The sequence below is a fragment of the Sminthopsis crassicaudata genome, chromosome 2, assembly GCF_048593235.1.
Source record: "Sminthopsis crassicaudata isolate SCR6 chromosome 2, ASM4859323v1, whole genome shotgun sequence".
Taxonomy (NCBI): domain Eukaryota; kingdom Metazoa; phylum Chordata; class Mammalia; order Dasyuromorphia; family Dasyuridae; genus Sminthopsis; species Sminthopsis crassicaudata.
The window spans coordinates 154404872-154417150 of NC_133618.1; the positions used below are offsets into that span (position 1 = coordinate 154404872).

The window sequence follows — 12279 nt, forward strand, 5'->3', positions numbered from 1 at the left end:
GGTAGAAAAATAGATATGATAAATCAGTTTGGTTTTTTTTTTTTTTTTTTTTCTTTTGTTCTCAGGGAAGATTTACAATTGCAGCCAAGCATCACATTACTATTGCTGAAATATATGAAACTGAGCTGGTAGATATTGAAAAGGTAAGCTTTTGATAGCTTTTGTGTAAAATTTTGATCTAAAGAATGATAGATAAGATTAGCTTTTTCAAGAGAGCATTTTACTAGCCCATTAAAATTTTACTAAAGGAAGCCAGCATTTTTCAAGCTGATTTACCTTTTGGTGGTAGTTATTTGTTTTTCATAAGGTCTTTCACGGAGTATTATTATAAATGTCTTTTATTATTTTATTATCTTTTAATGTATAGCCATCTAAGTGATAATTTATTGAATTTAATCCTGAAGTCTGTCAAAATTTTCTTGTAACTCATTTTATCAGTGAAAATGAAAAGTGCTACAAAAGAATATGGAATGTAGATGACTATTATCAACATATCTGTTTTTGATAGAAAATCCCAGAAGGGAAAAACTCTATCTTATTAACTTATATCAAACTCTCTTCAAGGAGGTAGCATAAAGCCATGTTCCCAGGAGTGCTTTGATGATGGGACATTGAGACCTGGAGATAACTACTTCATTAAAGCTTCCATAGACATGGGACAGCAGTATGTGGGAAAGCAACAGGTGTTGCTTTCAAGGACAGCTAGGTTATAAACTCCATTCTAGCTTTCCTTGAAAATGTCATTTTAGATTAGATAATCATTTGAATATGAAATTAATTTCAGGGGTCATCATAGCCTTCAAAAGAGAAACCCATTTCATTTTACTTCTGTCTTTATTAAACAACATGATCTGCACACTGTAAAGTTATAGATGTAGTATGGTTAAGAGGAATTGAAATCTGTTGGGAATACATAGATGTTTAAAATATTTTTCTATTCTTTAGGTATGAATGATTCATATCTAATATTTATACTTTTTCATGCATAAGAATGTGGAGATTATTACATAAAGAATCATTGTCTTTGAGAAATCATAGTTAATTAGAAAATTGCCAGAAGACTAGGAATGGGTAGATATAGTTTCTGAGTTTCAGACAAGCAAGAGAGTAGATTATAGAGACTAAAAATAAGCAAAATTCTAGAACAGATTATTAAGTATGTTTTGTGAGCATTCTCAAAATCACTGTTACTAGGAGCTATCTTGAAGTCATTAAAAACCAGTTATGCTAAACTAATCTAACTTCCTTAGATAAGTAGAGCAAGTGACTATCATATATACTGAATAGTTATTTTCAGTGCCAGGAAGGCATTGACTACAAATCATTGCTAGAGGGAGATCTCCAATGGTGTGCCATAGTGCTCTACCATTGGTAACATTCTATTCCACATCTTTTATTCAGTAATTCGAGGGAATACATAGAAGGAATGTTTATCAAGTTTGTGGGAAATACAAAGCTTGAAGAGAACTAATGTATTAATATATTAAATGACAAAATTAGGATTCAAAAAGATTATATTGGAAAGAGATGTCAAAATTAACAAGGTGAAATTTTATAAGGATTAATGTGAAATATACCTGGATCTGGAATAATCAATTTTAAGAGATTGAGAACATATTTGACAATAGTTTATATGAAAAAATCTAGAGGCTTTGATTACTAGCTCAATATGAAATAACATTTTGATGTCTTCAAAAAACCAATTCAGCTTAATAGAAGAGTAAATGAGAATGATGATACAACTTTTGATCTTCAATATTTACTTTGGCATAAACTACTATAGAATGGGCAAGATCTTAGAAACCATATCTTATATAGTCCTGGAATGGAGTTAGGAAATATTCCAAATGGAAGGAAGCAGCACAGACAAATGGCATCAAGACAATATAGTAGTAGGCAAAAGACAGATATCCTGGATAGGATATATTCCATAAAGAAGTTTAACATCCACTTAGATCTGTGATGAAATATTTAAGCATCCCAATAGAGAATTTTGTCTATATCTTTTTTTTTTTTTAAACTTTCTTTTGGATAAAATGATTATTTATGGAAGATGGTGAGGGAATAGTTATTAAGAAATAATAGTGGTGTTAAAGCAAAAGCCAACAATATATAACATTTAAAAAATATGTTTGTTCTTTCTGGAAATTGTAGTATTGACATGATAACATGTACTTTTTTTAATGGAACCAGAATATATTATTTCATTGATAGTACTACAAGTTAATGTCTGAAGAGGTATCTTAAGGTTATGAAAAATAAATTAAGGGGAGGAAGATTGTTAAATGAAAATGTCACAGTTAAACATTGCTCTTTAAGAGGAAAGTTTATTTGTTTTGCTTTCAGGCTATTGCACATTATGAACAATCAGCTGACTATTATAAAGGAGAAGAATCAAACAGGCAAGTTTTTTTGTTTTTGTTTTTGTTTTGTTTGTTTGTTTGTTTTTTTAATTTGTATTTTGTCTTTGATGCATGTTCCAAAATTTATAGTTGTTCGGGTTTTGGTCAGTTTTATAAGTTGAAATGAAATAAAACATTTATTTAGGAAATATAACTACAGCTTATCCCTTTTTCTTTTTGAAAAATTTTTTTTTAACTCTGATTTTTGATTTTTAGTTCAGCCAACAAGTGTCTTCTGAAAGTTGCAGCTTATGCTGCTCAACTAGAACAGTACCAGAAAGCAATTGAAATCTATGAGCAGGTTAGTACATTTATAGACATTACTTTACAATATAAGCCTTTCTGGATCAATTTAAAATTAATTGTTGATTCTTTCAATCAGTGAAGTTTTATTGATTTTTTTTTCTGTAGTTACATGTGTAATTTGCTATAAATCAATGATATTGGTCTCTCTTTCTATTATTATTTCTTTACACGAGACTAAGGAGGAAAGATTACTTAATTGAAATGTTTTCAAAACTTAATATGCCATTGTCACTAGAGTTAGAAGACTTGTGTGACTTTTGGGCAAGTCACCTAATCTTCATGGGCCTCTATGTGAGATGAAGTAGGCTTTTGAAGTCCTTTCCTGCTGTAGATTTATGATCCTGTGAGTACTGTATATTGGGTAACGTAAAACAGATACTCCTTTTTACCTTCATGGATTATGGTAGTATCAACATTACTAACCAAATAATTTCTGTTACTAGGTTGGGGCAAACACTATGGACAATCCTTTGTTGAAGTACAGTGCAAAAGATTACTTCTTTAAAGCAGCCCTTTGTCACTTCATAGTTGATGAATTGAATGCTAAGGTTAGTAGTTTTAAAGGGACATTTTTTTCTGATATGATAACCAAAACAAACTTTTGCCACTCCCAACCTAATTAATATAGATAATCTCTAGGCCTGTGGACAAATTACCAAAAAAGACCTACTACAACTGAATTTCATAAGTTATTCCATTTTATTCTTGGCTACTAAAAAATAAAGTAAGGTTTTATTATGTCTGGACTTTCATAGAAAACAAAAAGGAACCAGACTAAATACCTATCTCTTGAATCCTGACCAGGATCCATACCTGGTTAATTGAAATGTTTGAATTTTGTAGAGAATAAAAATTGAGGGGAAGTTGAAGAGGGGAATCCATAAGAAAGAAAAGGAATTGGCTAAGAACAGAATATTAGAACAATTTTAGATAGGTTTGTACCATCTCAGATTTGGGAAACAAAGGTAAGTAAGCTACACACAGAATATCCCTGTCTTCTAAATTCATATATCAATCCTAAATTAAGTTCATTTTGATTCTGTACTGTAGAGATGTACTCTTAAGTAAGTCAAGAACCAGACTAAAAATTGGCCGAGGTTGGGGTGGGGTGCAGCTAGGTGGTGCAGTGGATAGAGCACCAGCCCTGAAGTCAGGAAAATCTGAGTTCAAATGTGGCCTCAGACACTTAACCCTTCCTAACTGTGTGATTCTGGGCAAGCACTTAACCCCAATTGCCTCAGGTAAAAAAAAAATAATAATAATAATTGGAAAATGGTTTAACAAAATATATTTTAAAATATGCTATAACATTGCAGAAATACAATGTGATATTCATAGTGTTAATTTGTGGTCTTCTAAGTCAACATGAAGCATGCAAGGTCCTTTTTCTATTTGAGTTTGCTGCCACTACTGTACTCTGAGAAAGAACATTTATCTTTTCTCTTTTCATGGTTATAACCAAAAAATAGCAAAGGATGAATGTTGTAGCTAATTAATTCTCCCTCAGCTTTGTGTCTGGGAAGGTAGAGCAAAAATGATTTAGCTTGAGAACTTTCAAGTTAATTTTGTATTAGCTCTCATTTCATCCTTCTTACAGGACTTCTCATTTTTATGTATTTTTATTTATTTCCAAGATCATATTATAAAAATAAACAAATAAGGTTTCATCTGATAAGTTTTAGGTTTTGCAATGTTTCTTAACTGTATATATCAAGAGTGGAAACTTATTAATGGTATTAAATTTTATAGAAAAATGAACATTTTCATGACTAAAGCATAAAATGATCTTTCAATTTTAGCTTGCTCTCGAAAAATATGAAGAAATGTTTCCAGCATTTACTGATTCTAGGGAATGCAAATTATTAAAAGTAAGTAAAATTGGCACTTTTATCAACAACAATATTAGCTAATCTCATATATATCACTTTAAGGCAGTTTCTTTTATTTGATCCTCAAAACACTCATATGATCTAGATATTAATATGTATTATTCCCTTTTTACAGATGAGGAATCAGGCTTAAGGAGAGTGATTTGCCTAATTTACAAAGCCTGTAATTATTGAGTGAGATTTGATCTCAGATTTTGTCTGAGTCTGAGTTTAGAATGCCAGGTAAATATCCTCTAAGATGTGTATGTATGTAATGCACACTTTAGAGAATATATATTTTCTTTTTCACATAGCACATTGATCCTTTAGTGTCAGATATCAGTATGGAATTTATCAGGCTATTTGAGACATGACACTTTGTGAACTTTATAGTCATTTATATTGGCCATAATGTAGTAAACAGAAATATCATGGACTCCTAAGACATCAGAAAATGAAAATACTGGAACCAAGATTATAGATGAATGTTGACCTGAATATTGCAGATTTACTGAAGAGAAGTTTTCTAATTTATGGAGATATTGACATTTTCTGAGAATAATTCAGAAACAGCAACAATATTAAGTGATTGTTTCTTAAAGTTATATCTGTGTGACTTAGTTACAAAGTAAAGAGTTTGAAGCTGCTTTACATAGTATGTTAGCATATATAGAATCTCTAAGAACCAACCTCTAAGATTACTTAATAATGTCCCTCCACTTCATAGATGAAAGAATTGAGCCCCAGAAAGATTGCCCAAGGTTAGTGACAAGTGATTTGCTTTTCTACTCTGGGATAATCCAATACTTTTTATATATATTTTTATATTGTCAGAAACTGCTAGAAGCTCATGAAGAACAGAACAGTGAAGCTTATACTGAAGCAGTAAGTAGCACATGCCATTTTATACTTACATAACTCTAATAGAATTTTTGAAGATTTATTTTGCATAATTTTTTTTCATATTTTTAGATTGTAAATGTGTCTATTTTCCCAAAGTATATATGCATCATGTGATATTAGTAGAAATATCTAGTTAGGTTCAATAAATGTTAGATTTAAGGCACAGAAGTCACTCATATTTTTAGGGTGATGCCAACTGAATGTAATGATCTAGTTTTACTGAAATTCTACCAAGAAAGTCAGTCTTAAAATACAATCTTAGTGACAGACTAGTTCTGTTGTTTGAGGACAGCCTAATTTAGAAAGAAAGAAGCTCTTCACTACTAGAGTGATTCTAGATAATTAATTCTTTGACCTATGAAGATAAAGTTTTTTTACTCATTTTTTTCAAACCCTTTCTACTTCTGCAATAATAATGGCACCATGGCAAAGAATCAAGAAAAATACAAAAAAATCAAAAAATACTTTGGTCTGTTTATGACCATTATTAACCTAAATGTTGCTATTCTAAATTATGATTTTTGCCCAGTAAGAAGTGAATGTATTGCTAAGTGAATTGAATCATGTCAATAGTGACATTCTTGCTGTAAATGAAATCAAGAGATAAAAGTTGTAGCTAAATAGAAAACTATCTCACAAGTTCTTAACAAAAGAAATAAGAGAAATTGGTAGTCTTGGATTTACTGTGTTTCTAAAAGAACCAAAAAACATTTCATCTCTGATTGGAATACTCATAATATGGGTCAAACCAAAAACCAAACCAAACCAAACAAACAAACAACCCAGCAAAGGAAAGTATTCTGATAAGAATAAGTGAGAAAATTCCAATTTCTCCAGATTCCCCCACAAACAAAACAAAATAGCACCTCAAGGCAAATGTAGAAGCTGTAAAAATCCACAAGAATTGGGGCAGAATGGTGTTCTTCCTGGGACAACCAAAGAAGATCTAAATAAAGATAGCATTAAAGAGGTTTGAGTCATTTGAATTGTAAATACCTCTAGCTTATCTCTCCTGAAACTTCTAGCTGCTAACCCTGAGGCTGACTCTTTTGGGAGGTACCTTTGGGCCCAGCCACAAGAATTCTTATCTCCCAAATAACGTAGGCATCTGAGTTGGGGAAGATTGAGGGAATCTCTGCTGCTAAAGAATAATGGACACATCTGAGATATGGCCCTGGGTGGAGTAGCTGTTGGCTGCAGGCACTTACAAGACGGCAGAATTCTTGGTTTCAGTTCTGGGGCTGAACTGAAGGAGAATTTGAGGCTGGAGGCACCATTTCTCACACTCTAGAAGTGATTGCACTAACAAATTTCTATAATTAAAAAAAAAAAAAAAAAAAAGGGTGGGGGGGGGAGAAAGAACCCAAATGTAGAAAGTTACTATGGAAGACTGGGTTTCATCTTCACAGGAGGATACTGAAACATAAAGCCTCTCCCTACCCCAAAGAGTAATGTCAAATGATCACCAGCCCAAAAAAGAATGCATAGAAGAAGTTAAAAGACTTTAAAAATCAAATAAAAGTGATTGAGGAAAAATTAAAAAAAAGTCCAAGAAAAACAAGATTATGAAAAGAAACTCAACCAATTGGAAAAGGAGATCCAGAATTTGAAGGAAATCTTGAAAATTAGAATTGAAAAAGTGAAAGCCAACAAATTTATGAGAGATCAAGAAGTAATTAAAATATAAAGAATGAAAAATAGAGAATATGAAACATCTCATAAGCAAAACAACTGATATGGATAACACATCAAGAAAAGGAAACAATAATCATCAGACTCTTAAAAGCTATGTTCAAAAAAAGAGAAAAGAATACAATAATAGAAGAAATAATTAAATTGCCTTGAAGTATTCAAAGAGGAAAGTAGGAATAGAAAAAGTCCACCAAAAACTTATGAAGAAAATCTACAGTGATATAATCAAATTCTGAAATCCTCAGCTTTAGGAGAAAATACCATGAACCACAATTAGAATTACACATGACCTAGCAGTGATTACATTAAAAGACCATAAGTGTTGGAACACTATATAATGAAGAGCAAAAGAACTGGAGTTGCAGCCAAACATGTCATACATATGCAGCAAATCTTGAATGAGAAAAAAAGGTGGACATTCAGTGAATTTCCAGCTTTCAGGATTTTTTTTTTTGCAGAAAGACCTGAACTTAAAAAGATTTGACATACAAAATCCAAAAGAAATATAAGGTAAACATCAAAGATTAAATTAATTACAAGGGACTCAGTAACTAAAAACTTATTTTTTTATATGTGGAAACGTAAACTGTATTCTAAGGTTGTTATTAGTAATTAGGTAATTTTAAGAGAAAGATTGGTATAGAACTGTTTATGATGTGATTCCAAAAAACTATATAGGAAAATGTTAAATGGCTGTGTTATACAAATGAAGAACCACCATGATAATAATTACAATTTATATATTATTTATTGGCGAGGATAAGGATATAGAGAAATTCCATGAAGAGCTTATAAGGCCATCCAGATTAAATCTATATATTCTTTTATACTTGATATCTTTAATACAAAGGTAGATAGAAGGGAGGGCAATGAAAATTAAACTGGAAAATAATTACCTGGGGTTCAAGAATTTAACATGAATATCTTCTTCAGAAAGAAACTTGGCACAAAAATCATCTGTGCTCCTTTTTCATTTGTAATGAAATTCATTAATTCATTTTAATGAAATTCATGACATTTCATTAAATTAAACTCACTATTCATTTTTAAAAAGAGACAGCACAATCCTATTCAAATAGCTATAAAATGTATAATGTCATTTAAGAGTTAATAATGAAGACACAATTATGACATAAATACAAGTATAAAGCACTCATTACTGAAATAAGGGGAAATTTAAGTCATTGTAAACGTAGTAATTTTTTTTTGTGGTTAGATAATGCCATATTAATAAAAATGATGCTAAATTAATGAATAGACTTAGTGTATTACAGTTAACTTTACCGAGTATTACATTATGGAGCTAAACAAAATAATAACTAAACTCAATTAGAGGAATAAAAGGCAAAAATCAATTTTTTTAAAAGTCAGAATAAAGTACATCTAACATTACCAAATCTCAAAACTATATTGTAAAACAGTAATCAGACCTATATGATACTGGTCAAAAAATAGAGCAGTAAGTTGGTGGAAAAGACTACATAAGAAAAACATGGAAACAGTTGAACTCAGTAAGTATTTTAGTGTTCAGTAAATCCAAGAAGAGAAACGATAGTAAAAGGATTCCCTATTTGACAACTACTGGGAAAACTGTAAAGCAGTTTGGCTTAAAATAGTTTTAGATTGGCAAGTTATACTTTAGATCAAAGTGAGTTCCTCAAAACTAGAGGATTTAATGAAATAATAAGAAAAGTATGCAGTATCACATTCTTTACTTAAATCCCCTACCAGAGTATATTCTTCGATTATTGTATAAACCATAAGTTGGAAAAGTGGGAATGCATAATTATTACATAGAAACACACAAAGAAGGGCAAAAGGATCACTGATATCTCACCTATATCCATAGGTCCCCCACTAGTGTTGGGTCTTTGTTTTTTGGTCTTGTGGTGGCTGCTCAGTTGAGCAGTCTCTGCGGGGCTCCCGTTCTATTGTTTTCCAATGTATTTTGGTGACTGATAACTATTACTTTTGAGGTATTGTTTCTTCCCTCTAGCTTCTATGCTTATTTATTCAGGGCTGCCCACCTGCCATCTCCACTAGGATTTAGCCAATAGAGTCTTATCCAGAAAAGGCCAGAGTGCCCTCTTAAGAATGTCTTTTCAATCCTGTGTCTGGGTTCATATTTCAGCCCTCAGAATTAAAGATCTGACCTGGGATTACACTCTTTTCTCTTTCAATATGTTAATAAAAGCTAAAAAGGTAATGCCATTGTTCTCCATTACCCAACTCTAATTTATAATATTATAGATTATATGATCATAAATGTAGAATTGAAAAAGATCTTACTCCCTCTAGTCCAGCCTATTCATTGATAAAGAAACTGAAGCAGCATCCAGAAGAGATTTATTTGTGCTATATAAGTGTTTTATAATATGATCTATGAAAAATTTTTACTTATGCTCTACATGCCTTCTCTGCAGCAAAAACCCATTTCCTTGGCCACTTTTATTGCCTTCCCAAAAAAAAAGAAACTATCAATTAGGGCACAAAACTTCTGCCTCAAATATCTCTGAAAATATATATATATATATATATATATATATATATATATGTATATATATATATATATATATATATATATATATTTATACCTACAAACACACATACAGATATACATACACATATACATGCATATATATGGAGTAGATATAGATATATAAGTAAGAGCCATTCTTCAAAAGCAAGTGTTCTAAGGACATGAGCAGCTTTCAGAAATGTAAATTATTGATAACCATGTAGAAAATGCTCCAAATAAATAAAAATAAAAAAGAAAAGCAGAGTTATTAATAAGGAAACATTTATTGAGCACTGACTATACTGGGTTCTGGGAATAAAAAGATAAAAGCAAAACAGTGCTTTCAAGAAGCTTATATTCTCTTGGGGCAAATAATATGTACATAAATATATTTAAAATAACAAAAATACATGAAATCAGATCAGAACCAAACCTATTATTTCATTGATATAAAGAACTCTTGTATGAGTAAACTCCCTCTGCTAATGCAAATCAACAACCTCTCTGGAACTTAGCTATGGCAGAAAAGGTTATTGTCTTCAACTGTCTCTGGGTAGTGAGATACTATAATATGTTATTGTTGGAGTCAATTTGGAAAATAATTTAGAATTTTGTGAGGGAAAGGATTAAAGGATGCTTATTCTTTGACCAATAATACCAACCCTGGAAACTTCCAAGGAGATTAATGCTAGAAAATATCTGACATACAGTGGACGTTGAATAAGTGTTTGTTGATTGGAAAAAAAAAAAAACAAACTTGTATATATCCAGATAACCATTATAATCCTTTTTGTAATAGCAAAATAAACTCAAGGAAGGAAGTACTCTTGAATTTTAGAGTAGCTGAACAAATTATTTCATGTGAATGCTATGAAATACTATTTTGTCATATATGAATATTAAGAAACAAAAAAGGGAGATATGTGTGAATTGAGGGAGACTAAAGAAGCCAAAACTAGAAGAATAACATACACTGTCTCTACTGTATTGTAAATTAAAATAATGTTAAATGATAGCAGAATTCAGAATATATATAATACTCAATCTTGGTTCATGAACTGATGGTGAAACCTACTTCCCTTAAGAGAAGTAGTAGAGAAAATAATGAAATGTGTTGTGAATTCTAATTGACAAAATTTATTATGCCCTGATTATTATTATTATATTCATCAAATATTCTAATAAGCTAGAAAACAAATAGATTCCACCAAATGTTAAGAATGTAATATTGATTACCCTCCCAAATAATTAGGATGTACTTTTATATTTTAGTAGATCAAAAACCCTTTGTTTTATCTCGAGTGATCCCTTCACTAAAAATTATAAGTTTTCCTTGTTTTGGTAAATGGTTTCTGTGACTAAAAATATTTAAAACTTGGTGGCAGCAATTGTGATTAACTTATCTAAAATGTGTATGTTGGTCTTCAAGATTACAATAATAGTCACTATGAAATCTATACACAAAAGCCTTTCCAGTTGGATTTACCAGAATATACTTTTCTGCTATTAGAAACTTCAACAGCTCAGAGATACCTTCATGTCATGAGAAGGAATGGGAAAAGGAACACATTACATGGCTTTTTATGAAAGTAAGACAAGTTATTGTCAGAGACATACTTTCCTCATGTCATAATTTATTTGATCCACGTGGATAATGATTTATAATTCCATTCCAGAAATAGCTATTCATTTTGATGATTCTTGTTCATGTCCTCCTCAGAGGTTCTACTCAGTGCACGGAAGGGGAAGGCCTTCTTCTAGATCTGTTGCTATTGGGTGAGTGTAAGTGGAAGATGAAAATTTCGCATTTGTGAACCTTTGTTCTTCCTATATAATATTACCACCACTTCCTTTTCCAGTTTTATACAAGATGTCTCAGAAGTCTTAGTTCAATTTTAAGTTATTGAAATGTAGGAACTTGGGAGGTAGAGCCAAAGTGGTGGAGAGAAGACACATCTTTTTCTGAGCTCTCCTCATGACACATTAACAGTAAATCCTGCCTCTGAACTGGTTTTGGGGTGACAGAATCCATGAATATTGGGAGTGTAACAAGTTACCAGCAAAAGATAATTTCAAAAATCTCCAAAAAAGCTCTGTTTCAAATTGGGCATGGAGGGAGGTAGGCCAAGCACAGATAGGCCAAGCACAGATGCTGAATTCAGGCCACTACATTCCCAGGGCAATGTGAACTCTGTGCACCAAAAGACAGATATTGAACCCCCAAATGCCAAAATTTCATGGGACCTGGCCACGTCAACCAACACTGGAAGTCAGTCAGCACTGACCCAGAGCAGGCGCTGTTGCCTGTAGAGGAAGCTTGGTCAGTCTGCCCCCTTCACTAGAAGTAGCCCTCAACTTTAAAAGTAAATAAATAAGCAAAAAAGAACTCTAACCATAGATAGTTTTTATGGTGAAAGATAAGAAAAGATTTCAAATCCTAAGGTCACTAAAAGCAGATCATCTTTAGATGAAACCCCAAAGAGTGATATAAATTGGTCCCCATCTCACAAAGCTCTCTTGGAAGAAATTAAAAAGAATCCTAAAAGACGGCTAGAAGAAAAATGGGGAAAGAAAATGAGAACTTTGCCAA

General features: G+C 31.6%; 1 protein-coding gene across 3 annotated transcripts in view; it reads left to right on the plus strand.

Annotated features, from left to right (window-relative positions):
• NAPB (NSF attachment protein beta) overlaps nt 1-12279 on the plus strand; it is a 50629-nt gene that overhangs the window by 28197 nt on the left and 10153 nt on the right. For 2 of the 3 annotated variants that reach the window (XM_074287726.1, XM_074287725.1), the window contains 6 exons: nt 66-143; nt 2347-2402; nt 2619-2703; nt 3152-3256; nt 4508-4576; nt 5411-5461. In XM_074287726.1, coding sequence (XP_074143827.1) covers nt 66-143; nt 2347-2402; nt 2619-2703; nt 3152-3256; nt 4508-4576; nt 5411-5461 — 444 coding nt within the window. Of the gene's footprint in view, nt 1-65; nt 144-2346; nt 2403-2618; nt 2704-3151; nt 3257-4507; nt 4577-4712; nt 4820-5410; nt 5462-12279 lie in introns of all 3 variants that reach the window. The other variant, XR_012486078.1, reaches the window with a different exon arrangement.